This window comes from Salmo salar, chromosome ssa13 (assembly GCF_905237065.1).
Source record: "Salmo salar chromosome ssa13, Ssal_v3.1, whole genome shotgun sequence".
NCBI classification, from domain to species: domain Eukaryota; kingdom Metazoa; phylum Chordata; class Actinopteri; order Salmoniformes; family Salmonidae; genus Salmo; species Salmo salar.
This window is the reverse complement of record NC_059454.1, coordinates 22285268-22302436: the sequence shown is the minus strand read 5'-3', so window position 1 is coordinate 22302436 and position 17169 is coordinate 22285268. Positions and strand designations below refer to the sequence as shown.

General features: G+C 43.9%; 1 protein-coding gene across 1 annotated transcript in view; it reads right to left on the bottom strand.

Annotated features, from left to right (window-relative positions):
• Window positions 1-17169, bottom strand: part of LOC106566625 (plexin-D1) — a 107643-nt gene that overhangs the window by 29523 nt on the left and 60951 nt on the right. The window contains exons 15-21 of the mRNA XM_014134824.2: window positions 14370-14509; window positions 13860-14039; window positions 12976-13060; window positions 12558-12824; window positions 10904-11053; window positions 8066-8180; window positions 7323-7430 (exon numbers count right to left, since the gene is read on the bottom strand). Coding sequence (XP_013990299.1) covers window positions 7323-7430; window positions 8066-8180; window positions 10904-11053; window positions 12558-12824; window positions 12976-13060; window positions 13860-14039; window positions 14370-14509 — 1045 coding nt within the window. The remainder of the gene's footprint in view (window positions 1-7322; window positions 7431-8065; window positions 8181-10903; window positions 11054-12557; window positions 12825-12975; window positions 13061-13859; window positions 14040-14369; window positions 14510-17169) is intronic.

Below are 17169 nucleotides of genomic sequence, written 5' to 3'. Positions count from 1 at the left end.
ATTTGGATATAACTATGGATTATTTGGAACCAAAACAACATTTGTTATTGAAGTAGAAGTCCTGGGAGTGCATTCTGACGAAGAACAGCAAAGGTAATCAAATTTTTCTAATAGTAAATCTGAGTTTGGTGAGTACCACACTTGGTGGGTGTCAAAATAGCTAGCCCGTGATGGCCGGGCTATCTACTCAGAATATTGCAAAATGTGCTTTCACCGAAAAGCTATTTTAAAATCGGACACCGCGATTGCATAAAGGAGTTCTGTATCTATAATTCTTAAAATAATTGTTATGTTTTTTGTGTACGTTTATCGTGAGTAATTTAGTAAATTCACCGGAAGTGTTCGGTGGGAATGCTAGTCACATGCTAGTCACATGCTAATGTAAAAAGCTGGTTTTTTATATAAATATGAACTTAATTGAACAAAACATGCATGTATTGTATAACATAATGTCCTAGGAGTGTCATCTGATGAAGATCATCAAAGGTTAGTGCTGCATTTAGCTGTGGTTTGGGTTTATGTGACATTATATGCTAGCTTGAAAAATGGGTGTCTGATTATTTCTGGCTGGGTACTCTGCTGACATAATCTAATGTTTTGCTTTCGTTGTAAAGCCTTTTTGAAATCGGACAGTGTGGTTAGATTAACGAGAGTCTTGTCTTTAAAATGGTGTAAAATAGTCATATGTTTGAGAAATTGAAGTAATAGCATTTCTAAGGTATTTGAATATCGCGCCACGGGATTCCACTGGCTGTTGAGTAGGTGGGACGCTGGCCCAGAGAGGTTAAACAGCATTTGACATGCTTCGAAGTACGGTAATGGAATTATTTGACATTTTTTGTCACGAAATGCGCCGGCGCGTCACCCTTTGGATAGTGATTTGAACGCACGAACAAAACAGAGCTATTTGGATATAACTATGGATTATTTGGAACCAAAACACCATTGGGTGTTGAAGTAGAAGTCCTGGGAGTGCATTCTGACAAAGAACAGCAAAAGTAATCCAATTTTTCTTATAGTAAATCTGAGTTTGGTGAGTGCCAAACTTGGTGGGTGTCAAAATAGCTAGCCATGATGGCCGGGCTATCTACTCAGAATATTGCAAAATGTGCTTTCACCGAAAAGCTATTTTAAAATCGGACACCGCGATTGCATAAAGGAGTTCTGTATCTATAATTCTTAAATAAAGTCCACCTGTGGGCAATCTAAGTGTCACATAATCTGTCACATGATCTCAATATATATATATACCTGTTCTGAAAGGCCCCAGAGTCTGCAACACCACAAAGCAAGGGGCACCATGAAGACCAAGGAGCTCTCCAAACAGGTCAGGGACAAAGTTGTGGAGAAGTACAGATCAGAGTTGGGTTCTAAAAAAAATATCTGAAACTTTGAACATCCCATGGAGCACAATTAAATCCATTATAAAAAAAATGGAAAGAATATCGCACCACAACAAATCTGCCAAGAGCCCACCAAAACTCACGGACCAGGCAAGGAGGGCATTAATCAGAGAAGCAACAAAGATACCAAAGATAACCCTGAAGGAGCTGCAAAGCTCCACAGCAGTGATTGGAGTATCTGTCCATAGGACCACTTTAAGACGTACACCCCACAGAGCTGGGCTGTACGGAAGAGTGGCCAGAAAAAAAGCCATTGCTTGGGCAAATATCCCAGTGGCTAGATGTGCCAAGCTTATAAAGACATACCCCAAGAGACTTGCAGCTGTAATTGCTGTAAAAGGTGGCTCTACAAAGTATTGACTTTGAGGGGGTGAATAGTCATGCACGCTCAAGTTTTCAGTTTTTTTGTGTTATTTCTTGTTTGTTTCACCAAAAATATTTTGCATCTTCAAAGTGGTAGGCATATTGTGTAAATCAAATGACACAAACCCCCCAAAAATCCATTTTAATTCCAGGTAACAAAATAGGAACAATTCTAGGGGGGGGGGGGGGGTGAATACTTTTGCAAGCCACTGTAGACCTAATAAAATACTTCAAATGGTATGCTAACCGCGTCTCTCTTGCTCTCTGTCTGGATCGATCAGAATTTTTGGATTCTTGTGGATTCATATTGAAAATGTGTGCAGATTTGAATGCTTTTATATGTGGTATGATTGCTAGTTAGCCTATTGCAGATCTGGACAAATGTGACTCGTTTCAGGAAACTAGGCATATGTCGCGTGTCACTACTTCACAAGAGAGCAATTTCAACGTAAACTTTTTTTAATGTGTTTTTTGGGCAGAAATGCATTCTGGAACATGTGAACTTTCATATTTCTTAATAACAAACATGTATGCCAACTGTAAATACAAATAACATTGTTAAATTACAAGCTTAGTTGGTTTAGCCAGAGAAAAAGTCAGCAACCTTCCCGCTAGCCATGATTATCTGAGATAATGAGTGGGCTGGACATGGCAAGAGATGGGTTCGGATTGGTCTGCCATATAGCACGAGTCTGTCTATTTGAACTGGTCAGTATGTGTAGGTAATCCTGTCTAACGCGTCTTTTAAAAATATATATATATCGCATAGTAGCTGTTTTTTTATATAAATATGAACTTGATTGAACAAAACATGCATGTATTGTATAACATAATGTTCTAGGTGTGTCATCTGATGAAGATCATCAAAGGTTAGTGCTGCATTTAGCTGTCTTCTGGGTTTTTGTGACATTATATGCTAGCTTGAAAAATGGGTGTCTGATTATTTCTGGCTTGGTACTCTGCTGACATAATCTAATGTTTTGCTTTCGCTGTAAAGCCTTTTTGAAATCGGACAGTGTGGTTAGATAAAGGAGAGTCTTGTCTTTAAAATGCTGTGAAATAGTCATATGTTTGAAAAATTGAAGTTTTTGTATTTTTGAGGAATTTGTAATTCGCGCCACGCCTATCATTGGATATTGGAGCAGGTGTTCCGCTAGCGGAACGTCTAGATGTAAGAGGTTCGAGAGTCTTGTCTTTAAAATGCTGTAAAATAGTCATATGTTTGAGAAATTGAAGTAATAGCATTTCTAAGGTATTTGAAAATCGCGCCACGGGATTCAACTGGCTGTTGCGTAGGTGGGACGAATTCGTCCCGCCTAGCCCAGAGAGGTTAATTAGAGTATGATAGCTAAGGAGATGGAGAAAACCCCTGTCTCCGGATTACATCTTCAAACTAAGGGCAACCCTGGCATCTGTGACAGGGAGTAGCGTCCATCCATGATGTATACGGGTAAGATAGTCTAGCTAGCTACATATTCAGATATTACATGTTTCTAATTTTGACAGAAAGTTGTTTCCATTTCAAGTTAAAGTGTATTGTTAACCAGCTAGCTAACATTAGCTGGCTGGCTCGCTAGCTAACATTACATGTATGATCTTATTATTTGTATCTCAGTGCCATTTGCTTTGCTAGTTATAGCCTAATGTTAGCTAGCTAACATTCAACCTGGTTGGTTAGCTACCTGCAGATTCATGCAGGGTAGTAATGTCCTGAGTTGGGATTATTGTCCATTGTTTACCTAGCTTGCAAAAGACTCCACTATGCAAGTAACCATTTCAATAGAATGTCACTGTGACAACTGTTGATAGACGTAGCTGGTAAATGGCTATCTACTCCGATTTCAGAGCCCTCTCGTTTGAGTCTGCCAGAGCGCAGAATAACGAACGCTCAACACCCGTTGAATATGTCTGGTGTCAGTAAACATTGGCAAAAAAGCATAAATTGTTGCCAGCAGCACAGTTGCAGTCACTCTGGATAACATAAAAATTGCCTAACCAGCTCTGCTAGGGTGAGTAAAATAGTCAGTGAGCTGTTCTCTCATTTGTGTCTGGAAGTAACTAGCAAGCTAGCCAAAGTTAACCAGTTAGCTTGGGTTCTTGACTGCTGTTGTTAGGACAGAACGCTCAGGTCAACCCTTAAAGAGATCAGTGGGGCTAAAGCTTAAGAGGGTGTAAATTATGCTGAATGGGTGCAGACAAAGAAGATCTCTCCAGTAGGTACCAAAGGTAATTTTCTCAAAAGTCAGGTTACAAGTTTATCAACTTTCAAAGCAGAATTACTTTTCCATTGTTCGTCAAATGCAATGTATGATATACCATTTTGTAACTCTGTGCCTCTGCTTTTGTCCAATGTAAAAAACACACTTTCAAATGTTGCTACTTAAGACTGAATCAAGGAGGTCGGTCACCAATGATCCACCTACCACTATTCACTATGAATGGTGGATAGAGGGCAGGATAGACAGTTAGACTGGTGGACTATATTGTACTGTGGTATAGTAAACGTTAGCATGTGGAAAAGCGTAGTGCATAAGGGAAGTACCAAAACATCTTGATATAGGGGAGGCGCATGCAAGCAGATGAGGACAATTTGCTAGGATTGTCACGTATACTCCCTCTCCGGCTCTCTAGGTCACCAGGCTGCTCATTATTACGCACACCTGTGACCATCATTACGCACACCAGCGCCTCATCAGACTCACCTGGACTCACCTTCCTGATTGCCTTCTCTATATCTGTAGCTCCCCTTGGTTCCTTCCCCAGGCGTTATTGTTTCTGTTCCAGTGTTCATGTCTGTACGGGCGCAGTGCACACTGACACGGTCGACAGGTGCACGGTGTTTCCTCCGACACATTGGTGTGGCTGGCTTCCAGGTTAAGCGAGTAGTGTGTCAAGAAGCAGTGCGTCTTGGCGGCGTTGTGTTTTGGAGGATGCACGGCTCTCGACCTTCGCCTCTCCCGAGTCCGTATTGGAGTTGCAGCGATGAGACAAGACTAACTACCAATTGGACACCACGAAATTGTGGAGGAAAAGGGGTAAAAGTAACGACAAAAATAAAAAGAATAATAAATGTCAGTATGCTACCCTTGTTTCTTGTTTTGTTTTATGTTCATTTAGTTATTAAATACACTCCCTGAACTTGCTTCCCGAATCCCAGCATACACGTTACAAGGAAGGAATAAATTATATAGTAAAACCTGCAAAAGAGCGAATGTAAACCAGGGAAAAGACGCACTACCCTCCCCTGTGCCCAATAAAAAAACACACAACCCTCCCCAAAGCAAAAAAACAAGTTAGACAATCCTCCTCTAGTTTGGACCACCCACCCCAGCAAATTTCGAACTGTCCCTAATCACTCCCACACATACCAAACTCTTCACATTCATCTAGATGGATGGTCCCTGCAATATGTCAATCTCTCCACTGCCACCTTAGTACATTACATTTACTTTTTAGTTATTTAGCAGACATTCTTATCGAGAGGGACTTACAGTAGCAAGTGCATACATTTTTTATACTTTTTTGTAATGGGAATTGAACCCCACAACCCTAGCGTTGCAATTTCCCTTCTCCCCTCTTCCCTTCTCTCCTCCCTCCTGTTCTGCCCTTCCCAAGCCAATCCCTCACCCCTTACACACTTACCCTGGTCTCACCCACACAGCTGTCTGTGTTCGCCAACAAACCTCCCCATCTCTCCACAGACACATCCCTGACTCATGGCCATCTTCCTCCCTCCTTTCCTCTCTCCCTCCATTTCTCTTTCTCTATTCATCCCTATTTATCTATGCTCAGACATTCTGTGGCCTTCAGACTGGCCCTCCTTCATTCCCCCCTCCTCTCCCCTTCTTCTCCCCTCTCCCTCCTCTCCTCCCTCTCTCTTCTCTCCCCCCTCCTCCCTCCTCTCGTTTCCCCTCTCCTCTCCCCCTCCCCCTCCTCTTCTCTCCCCCCTCTCCTCTCTCCTCTCGTTTCTCCTCTCCCCCTCCCCCTCCCTCCCTCCCCCCTCTCCTCCCTCCTCATTTCTCCTCTCCTCCCTCCTCTCGTTTCTCCTCTCCTCTCCGCTTTAAATTGTTATGCTAGTGCTTGTATTAATTTGGGAGCTATCGCATCCCACAACTCTCCCAGACTATGTTTGGAATATTTCTTTCTCGGACAGAATAGGACAGGTCGACATTTGTACAATGGGGGATATTAGATTGACATAGGCTAGTGCTTTTGCTGTTCGTTAGGCCTACTCATCTTGTTGGCTGACGAAAGTAAACGTGGACAGTTCTTCTAACATTTTCAATATGCGCAACGGAATTCGATAAGAAGGACGCGCGCAGTTGCATCCCAGATGTGTCTGTCTTCACTCTTAGCCTACTTCGGAGCTGAGATGCCTGTGAGAAGGACCTGATCACATGACGGGCATTAGCTAATAAGAATTTAGATATCTGAGAGAGCCATGTGAGTGAGAGGTGCTTAAGAGCACGGAAACTGGCAGTCGGAAGAAGGGAATTATAACTATTATATTCAGCCCAAAGGCACAACGGCTGGCCGCAAAAGGAATAGATTTTTTTAGGGGCCATTAAGGGGGATGCCACAGGGAAATTTGAGGCCTGATGAGAATATTATCAAGTGCTTTTCAAATTGTGAATGAGAGACTGATGAAGTGTGTGCTGCCTGCGCAAGAAACAAGGCAGAGCTCATGCCTTTCATGCTACTTTTTTTCAAATCATCATTAGAGTCGCATCATGGAGGCCAAAAATGTTTTAAAATTCAAAACATATAGCTCTGTTTGTAATGTTTGTATCACAACTAAAACCGCATAAATAATTTTAAATTATGCATATAGGAGGACCTGTTTTTTTGTTAATCACTCAACACAGAATAGCCACATGTGCGCACTCCCTTGGAAATCATTTGGAGAAAATATCCTTTCTATTTTATTCAGCTATGTTCAATTGCATTCTTCATACTATGAAATAATATAAAATTATGCAACGGAATTCTTAGCAAATCTTGTATGCTAAATGAACTAGTGTGTTCCACAGCCATATGGCATAGCCAGATCAGGACCTAACATAAGGACAACTCAGAGTATGCTATTCTGTTCTTCTGAAATAGACTACATTTCCTTCATATCATGCTTCTTTAGACCTGTCTAAAATAAGTAATGGATTTATTGTGGAGGTGTAGGCTGTATTACATGGATTTAATAGACTTTTAAAAAATGTTCCAAGGTCAGCATCAGGGCTTGTAGGCTGTGCGTGGAAGCCAGGAGATGCTAAATGTGTTTATGTTAATTACCGTGAGACCGGCAGTTATTTGCTTGACAATCTCCGGCTGACAAACTTTCATGACCGCCACAGCCCTAGCCCCAGGAACATCAGAGAACATGAGAGAGAATTCAACGGAGCTCTAATAACATGGAGACCTGCTGGTAGCATTACGGATCACACACGCCTGCCTTTTCAACTCAGTACAAGTGCATGTGAGCGTGTGTGTGTGCATGCGTACGTGCATGTATGTGTGTGTGTGCATGTGTGAGTGAGTGAGTGTGTGTGTGTGGTACTGCACCTTTGCGGATCTCATCTCTGATCTGGGACTCCATCTCCTCCATCTGCAGCAGAGTCTTCTGCCAGTAGCGCTCTGCCCTCCGGCTCTTAGTACAGTACACCACTAGAGCTGAGAGAGAAAGAGAGAGAAGGAAAGAGAGAAAGAGAGAGAGAATGAGCAAGAGAGAGCGAGAGAGAGACAGAGAAAGAGAGAGAAAGGGGGAATGAGGGAAAGTATGAGGGAGAGAAACAGAGAGAAGACATAAGACTCATTAAATTAATGTCTTTGAAGCCATATCCTGTTATCACAGGTTGACATGTTGTAATGAATCAGGACATACTCCATTTGTAAAAGCTCCATACATACACAGCTTCTGGAAAGAAATGAAAACACACACTTGTTGGAGACACCCAGACACACATAAAAAAACAGACACACACAGACATACAACCACATGAGAATACACACACACACACACACACACACACACACACACACACACACACACACACACACACACACACACACACACACACACACACACACACACACACACACACACACACACACACACACACACACACACACACACACACACACACACACACACACACACACAGGGAACAGTGGTGTCTTTGTGCTGTGTAGACAGGGGGAGACCCTGACCCCGGAGATCCTTTTATCTCCCTGACATCTGGAGCATCCGTCGCCAAGGCAGCCAAACATCCATCACCCCCGGTGGCGACACAAGACCAAACACTTACCCACAGTGCACAGCAGCAGCAGCACGCAGCACACCACGATGGACACCACAATGGCCAGCTCACTACCTCCCAGCTGCACCTTGGCTATGATCCTCTGGAAGTTACCCACCCGCACCTAGAGAGGGCAAGGGATGGGAGAGAGAGGGGGGAAGATGGAGGGATGAGGAGAGAGGAAATAGGGAAGTGGGGACAGAACAGTGTTTAGCAGGTCTGTAACATAGACTCTGAGGTCTTTGAAAGAGAGAATAGAAATGCACACAGTCTCACATTGACACACAATCAGACAAATAAACATTTAGACTAACACACACACACACACACGCACACACACACTGGAATGTGTGTGATGGTATGAGTCAACCACTTCAGGGTGACCCACATGTGACTGAAGGGTTGACTTTCACTTCTGCTTTCTGGTTGGCCAATATGGACTCTCAGCCTCTGTCCAATATTCATACTCTGTTATCTAAAACACGTCTGCAACTCAGTTCCTTTCACTGACTAACCCAATTTTCTATCTCAACCTTGTTGTCGAAATTCAGTATGTCTACCTCTTGGTCCTACATCCCCATAACCTTTTGTTACTAGACTGAGGAGGGGAACTAGTGGTCTGTCTCTCTGCATGGTCTCTCTCTGGTCTGACTGTTTATTTGTCCAAACCATAAAAACAAAGGAAAAAAAGAGTCGAACTGGTGTGGTGGAAAGAAATGCCATTGTTCCGTGTTCCTGCTTCGTTGGGGCACAGAAAGCCCCTACAGCTCCCCCGTACAGAGGCTCAGCTTCACTTCTGAGCCAAGGGAAATAGAGGTAAAAATAGGTAGCGGTATGCTGCTGAAAAGTCACTGAATAAATCAAAAAGGTTGTTTTAATGCCCCAAAGATAATCATTTGCATACCCTTTAAACTGGGGGGACCTAGCACACAAATAACACAAATATAAATACACACACACACATTCTCAGGAGAGATGGGGGCAGCCCACCCGTTAGTGTTATGACATCTTGTTTGACCCCTGCCCTCTGTGTTTGTCTGCTAATTGCATGTGTTTATTTATGGACATCCTGAGAGAGAGAGAAAGAGAGTGTTTTTCCTCCACCCCCTCCCTCCCTCCACCCCTCCCTCCCAATCCCTCCCTCCCTCCCTCCGTGACTCATGCCTCACTGACCATCTTTGAGGGACAGACTAACAGACTGATAGACAGTCAGACATGGCCATTCTAACTCAGATCAAAGGTAAAATGTTGATGTCTGTTTCTCCCTAATAAACCCTCTCAAAACAGACTGAAATGGGAAACGGATGAGAGAGCAGGGAGGGAGCAAGAGAGAGTGAAAAGAGAGAGGGAGGAAGAGAAGAGGTGGGGACTTTATCAGAGTGAGTTTGGTTGTGGCTTTATTGAGCCCTTCTATTATAAAGAGACTTCTGACACAATACCAAAACATGTGGACAAGGCCACTGTCCCAGGGTCTCTTCTGAAACAGTAGAATTTAAATGAAAACCAAAACATGTGGACAAGGCCACTGTCCCAGGGTCTCTTCTGAAACAGTAGAATTTAAATGAAAACCAAAACATTGTGGACAAGGCCACTGTCCCAGGGTCTCTTCTGAAACAGTAGAATTTAAATGAAAACCAAAACATGTGGACAAGGCCACTGTCCCAGGGTCTCTTCTGAAACAGTAGAATTTAAATGAAAACCAAAACATTGTGGACAAGGCCACTGTCCCAGGGTCTCTTCTGAAACAGTAGAATTTAAATGAAAACCAAAACATGTGGACAAGGCCACTGTCCCAGGGTCTCTTCTGAAACAGTAGAATTTAAATGAAAACCAAAACATGTGGACAAGGCCACTGTCCCAGGGTCTCTTCTGAAACAGTAGAATTTAAATGAAAACCAAAACATGTGGACAAGGCCACTGTCCCAGGGTCTCTTCTGAAACAGTAGAATTTAAATGAAAAGCAAAACATTGTGGACAAGGCCACTGTCCCAGGGTCTCTTCTGAAACAGTAGAATTTAAATGAAAACCAAAACATTGTGGACAAGGCCAATGTCCCAGGGTCTCTTCTGAAACAGTAGAATTTAAATGAAAACCAAAACATTGTGGACAAGGCCACTGTCCCAGGGTCTCTTCTGAAACAGTAGAATTTAAATGAAAACCAAAACATTGTGGACAAGGCCACTGTCCCAGGGTCTCTTCTGAAACAGTAGAATTTAAATGAAAACCAAAACATTGTGGACAAGGCCACTGTCCCAGGGTCCCTTCTGAAACAGTAGAATTTAAATGAAAACCAAAACATTGTGGACAAGGCCACTGTCCCAGGGTCTCTTCTGAAACAGTAGAATTTAAATGAAAACCAAAACATTGTGGACAAGGCCACTGTCCCAGGGTCCCTTCTGAAACAGTAGAATTTAAATGAAAACCAAAACATTGTGGACAAGGCCACTGTCCCAGGGTCTCTTCTGAAACAGTAGAATTGAAATGAAAGCCCAGGGTGTGGTATGTGTGTGTGTATGTACATGTGCACGCTTGCATACATGCTTGCATGCATGCTTGTGTGCCTGTTACCCCCTGCACGTGTGTATATGAGGGTGTGTGATTGAGCTGGACAGACAAGAGATGAACAGATTACAGATGAATAGACATGAACTCTTAGAATTCAGCTTTAGGTTTACTGTTACACCCTGACCAAGAGGGGCCTGTCAACCTGCTCGTCTCTCTGCTCTCAGCTGAATCATGGTGACATAGTTAAGTCAGTACGTAAAACCAAACTGGGCACCGATTCAGAATCATGATAATAAAGTGGTCCAAATTAGTAGCCTTAGAATATGATGTAGTTGTACTCACTGTGACAGGCAGTTCTCCCTCACTGGAGCCCAGCGAACCGTTGATGGTACAGTGGAACAGCTGGTTGTTATGGAAGCTGATGTCACAGGGATAGGAGCCAATCATCACTGAGTATTCCTCTGGCGCCAGCTCCAGATCGCTCGGTCCTTTCTGTGCCAAACCCAAACAAAAACAGCCACCGGTCAGTCAGAGCACTAGGGACACCATGGTCTGGCTCGGATAGGCACAGCTGACATGCACCTACGGGCGCACACGCGCGCACACACACACACACACACACACACACACACACACACACACACACACACACACACACACACACACACGCAGGCCTGTCATTCAGCTGTCACACTGAGTCGCCCTGTGCCAAACTGTTTCACAACATTTCTCCTCTCACACTGGGTGAGAGTTCATCTTAAAGAATCAAACAGTAGACATGGAGAGAAGACTGACACTGTCCATCACAACACCAGCCTCTCCTTAGTCAGTGTTCTGAGCACTGGTCCCCACACACAGACACACAACAGTGGACTGACATGGCTGAGTGAGGAGAGGAGAGGAGAGGAAAGGAGAGGAGAGTAGAGGAGAGGTTGTGTGTTTATCCCCAGTGTGTTTCCCCTCTGTGATTACACCCTCAGGACCCTGTACTGTCCTGTCCCCTCTGCAGGATGCCCCCCCCCCGGGTCTCTGTCAACAAACACTTCCTTACGCACGCACGCACACGCACACACACACACACACGCATGGAACAATGAATACCTAGAGCCGAAACGGGATGAAAGCAAAGAAAACCCACCACATTCCAACAGAGGTCCTTCACATAGGATCTAACCAAACAACAATCCCCATCAAACAAACCCGTTCAACTCCACCCAACATTCTCTCAACCTGGTCCAGCCCAGTCACATACACACACGGTCACATGAGTCAGTGTTCCACAAACTAGGTCCACCCAAAGTGGAATCCACCTTCCCAAAGAAAACAGGAAGCAACATTGAATACCCCCCTCCCTTCTTTCACCCAAGTAGACAAGGCTGAGGCAGCCATTCCTGTAAGGAGGCCCCATCCTGACACGCGCACGCACACACGCGCGCACACACACGTAGAGGAGAGAAAGAGAGCGACAGGGGCAGAGACGGAGAGAGAGAACTCAGACCAACCGATGTTCAAAGCCCTATTTCTGCAAGTCTCTGCAACTTCAGCTGTCTGTCTCTCCCTTCCTGCACCAAGGCCTGTATAAATCAGCAGCACCAGTATATTTACAGCTTTTACAACTGTTAGCATTACAACCCTCAACCCTCCCTCATATATGAGGCAGTAGTTTATGTGGCAGTAGCATAAGTCAGTTATAATACAGACAGGATCCCACACAAACATGTCTGACTGGGTTCTCTGCTTAGAGGTGGTGTTCGAGGAACAGCCAAGTCTTAAACAAATACAAGCCAGGATTCAGAGCTACACAGTCTTTGATCTGTTTAAAGAGAGTATGAATACAAAGCCATTGAGACATGTCTTTCTACTATTCTCAGAGTGCATCCAGATTGACAGGAATGGACAGTTCCTGGAGCAAGTCTACTAATCTCCCTGGTCAATGGGCTTTTTACTTCTCATCCTGCTCCACCCTCTCCCATTGGTGCACTGGGCTGTCACTCACATTGATGATGAGTGTGAGTGGTTCTCCAGGGTGGTGTTTGATCAGCTTCTCTTTGTTGGCGGTAAAGAACTGAGGATCTTCCACATACTCCAACAGGAAGTGACCTCCGTGAGGCTCCTCCTCTTCTTCCTGGTCTGGGCCGTCAAAGGCGGGGCCATCTCCCGTGTAGAGAACTCCATTCAGCAAGAACTCTACCGTGGCCTGCTGGGATTGGCTGGAGGCGGGGGAGGAGCATGTGATCATGGAGGGAGACCGCACTTTACAGGCCTGAGGAAAGACAATGAGGATGAGAAAGAAACCTTTATGGCCTAGAAGTGTACATACTGTGGTCCATTCCATTAATTCACATCCGTTTTTCAGCTTCTTCTAAGATGTTAGATACTTCATTCAACCAGAGAGGTTCCCTGTTGTGACTCACATCCTGTCCGATGCCCAGCATCTCCATAGTGACGCTCTGCACCAGGTCAAAACCTTGCCCCGTCACTGTGATGGTCCGACCGCCACTGGAACACACAACAACTTATGGTCAGGGCACACACAACTACACGCAAACACATATGGTCAGAAATAGGGAACACAGACAACCACTCTGGTTAGAGACAGAGAGCACACATAACCACACAGTCAGTGTCAGCACACATGCCAATCAGACTCATTGTGCTCTCTCTCAGGGGCCTGTCTCACACATGAGGTGTCATTTAAAACCAACACACACACACACACACACACACACACACACACACACACACACACACACACACACACACACACACACACACACACACACACACACACACACACACACACACACACACACACACACACACACACACACACACACACACACACACACACACACACACACACACACACACACACACACACACACAGGCCTGGAGAAGCCACAGAGCACCAGGAAGACATTAACTCAGCATGTCATCTCTGTGGTCGGATTCCAGAGAAACCCTCCAAGAGAGATTGTGTGGTGTAATGGAGTTGAATAATTAATGCAATAATATTTTCTACATGATTTCATACTCTCATTTGTCAATATAACACTGGTTTACCTATGAAACACTGGATAAATGGAAACTATGGAATGTTAGATTTATCAATGGAACAGCATGTGTGTGTGTGTGTGTGTGTGTCTGTGTGTGCGTCTGTATGTGTGTGTCTGTATGTGTGTGTGCCTGTGTGTGTGTGTGTGTGTGTGTGTGTGTGTGTGTGTGTGTGTGTGTGTGTGTGTGTGTGTGTGTGTGTGTGTGTGTGTGTGTGTGTGTGTATGTATGTGTGTGTGTGAACCTGAGGTAGCTCTTCCTGGGTTTGATGTAGCTGATGGTGGGGTTTTTCTCATAGATGTACTGGGTGAGAAGCTCAGAGCTCTGACAGGGAATATCCTCAAACTCCACACACACCGACACCGCCTCAGTGTGTGTGTGCAGGGCCGCAGGTATGGTGCACTCGATGGTGTCTTTGGTTAGCCTGGAGCACGCACACACACGCACACGCACACGCACACGCACACACACACAGAGAGAGATGCACAAGGACACAATAATACCACACAATCAGCATAATAAAACCACACACCAAGACAGTTTCCATAACAAATACAGCCAAGAACCAAAACACAGCCTCTGAACAGACAACAAATGCAGCAGCTGAAAAAAATAACAATACCTCACGCACGATATAATCAAACAACTCAACTGGACTGTCTCCTTTAGAATAACACAAAACCTACAGATTCAGCACAACAACATACAAGTCCAACAGTGAAGACGATTTAATAATTCACACATTAAGACTCACGTGAGTATGATGCAGTCCTGGGTGCCGTTGACCTTGACTCTGACCTGAGAGCCAGTGTCCAGGTGCTCCCCCCTGATGGTCACCCTGGTTCCCCCTGAACGAGAGCCTTTCCTAGGCTCCATAGACAGCAGCTTGGGGACCTGGGGTGGAGGTGGAACATATTAATGTGCCATGTTGTTATTACCGTTTTTTTCAATTGCTAACATGCATTGGTCAAAACTGAAGTTACATTGTCAAAACTCTTCACACAGTCAGTGAAACAGAAGTGTTTGTGGACCAAACTGTGAATCATTTTTCATTGCTTTCACACAAAATGCATTCAATGACCACATTCTCTGAAATCCCTGAACTCTTTTCTCGTTCATACTCCACCACCTGCAAAACTATATATTTGCAGCATATGTTTTCAAATGCTAACACACTGTTTCCAAAACTGCTAAAAACACATTCAAAACAGAATGATGGCAAATGTCGTGCATTTCTGCAGTAACCAGATAAAAACATATAGAAAATCTCAGCAGAAAATGTAATTATTCCAAACACAGCTGATTGCAATTTCAGCTGAAAGCCTACCCAAGTGTCCTGTTTTTAATCTCATTATCAAACAGACAAAAGAGGACAGCTTCAGAATGTTTTAGTATGGAAACATGGATCAAGACAGGTTGGTGGGGCAAGAAGAGTGGCAGGGAGAGGGAGAATATGTGGAGGACAAAGGAGAGGAAGACCAAGAGCGGTGGTCTCTGATGAGATAAGGGCCACAATTATTGACCATGTGGTAAACCATGGTCTCTCTTTGATAGAGGCTGGTTTAAGGCTGCAACCAAATCTGCAGCGTTCAACAGTTGCATCAATAGTACAAATTTTCCGGCAAAACAACAGCTGAGATGTGCGTCCTTCAATGTAATTGAACTATTATTGCAGTACAATACAGTATGTTCACATTTTTACATGTACTGACATTTTGGAATATATTGATTGGTTTGTGTTTTTCAGTAGGATCCAAAGGTTGCCTCCCTCAGGAGGGAGAGGCAGAATATTACCAGATGCTCAGAGTTGCCATTGTTGACATGGTAATTGGAAACAACGCAATAAAACTGCAGGAAATTCAGGACAGAGTCCTGGCAGACAATATCACTTTTGGGAATGTGAATACGGTCAGCACAACGACAGTTGTCAGAGTCCTAGAGAAACATAAAATAAGGATGAAGCAGTTGTGCACTGTACCCTTTGAGAGAAACGGTGAATGTGTGAATGAACTCTGGTATCAATATGTCCACGTAAGATGTCTGTTCAATAACCAAATAGGGTACATGCACAGCTATGCATAATGTAAAGTACTGTAAAATTGTGGATTTGCTGTATTTTAGAGAGTGATGGAGATGGAAGCCAGGCAAACTGCACATACATTCATCTTTGTGGATGAAGCTGGATTCAACCTGGCAAAAACACACCGCAGGGGAAGAAATGTGATTGGACAGAGAGCAACCGTGGATGTCCCAGGCCAGAGAGGAGCTAACATCACAATGTGTGTAGCACTGTCCAATGATGGTTTGCTGTTACACAAACCACTCATTGGCCCCTGCAATACAGAGAGGCTCATTTCTTTTCTGGATGACCTGCATAATCGACTTGTGCCAGCGGAGGAGAGGGGGGCAAGAAACTCCCCTACCTTCGTTGTTGTGTGGGATAATGTGGCATTCCACCACTCTGCTGCAGTCAGACTGGTTTGCTGCACATCCCAGGATGTCAGTAGTATTCCTGCCTCCATACTTCCCCTTCCTAAACCCCATAGAGGAGTTTTTCTCTGCGTGGAGGTGGAAGGTGACAACCATCCACATGACCAGATGTCCTTACTGGATGCGGGGTGAGGAGACACTTCTCCTGAAGATACTTTCCAAGATGCATCGCCAGAGAAGACATGATGTGATGTTGATGAGAACTTGTGGTTAAATGCAGGAGAGAGGGATAACTAGAACCCCCACAGTACTGTACAGTATGAGTGATTATACATGTTGATGGTTTTTTGTGTAATTATTATTGCAGCCCTGGAATTTCATGAATTTGTTTTTTGTTTAAACTTTTTACAAGTAAATTACTATATGCAAAGCTATAGAAAAAATAAAGGCTATTGAAGCAAATTGCTGCATTTGTGTTTCACTCTTGTTACATACATTTGAAGTCGGAAGTTCACATACATTAGGTTGGAGTCATTAAAACTCGTTTTTCAACCACCACAAATTTCTTGTTAACAAACCATAGTTTTGGCAAGTCGGTTAGGACATCTACTTTGTGCATGACACAAGTCATTTTTCCAACAATTGTTTACATATTATTTCACTTATAATTCACTGTAACACAATTCCAGTGGGTCAGAAGTTTACATACACTAAGTTGACTGTGCCTTTAAACAGCTTGGAAAATTCAAGAAAATTATGTCATAGCTTTAGAAGCTTCTGATAGGCTAATTGACATCATTTGAGTCAGTTGGAGGTGTACCTGTGGATGTATTTCGAGGCCTACCTTCAAACTCAGTGCCTCATTGCTTGACATCATGGGAAAATCTAAAGAAATCAGCCAAGACCTCAGAACAAAAATTGTAGACCTCCACAAGTCTGGTTCATCCTTGGAAGCAATTTCCAAACACCTGAAGGTACCACGTTCATCTGTACAAACAATAGTACGCAAATATAAACACCATGGGACCACGCAGCCATCATACCACTCAGGAAGTGGTTCTGTCTCCTAGAGATGAATGTACTTTGGTGCGAAAAGTGCAAATCAATCCCAGAACAACAGCAAA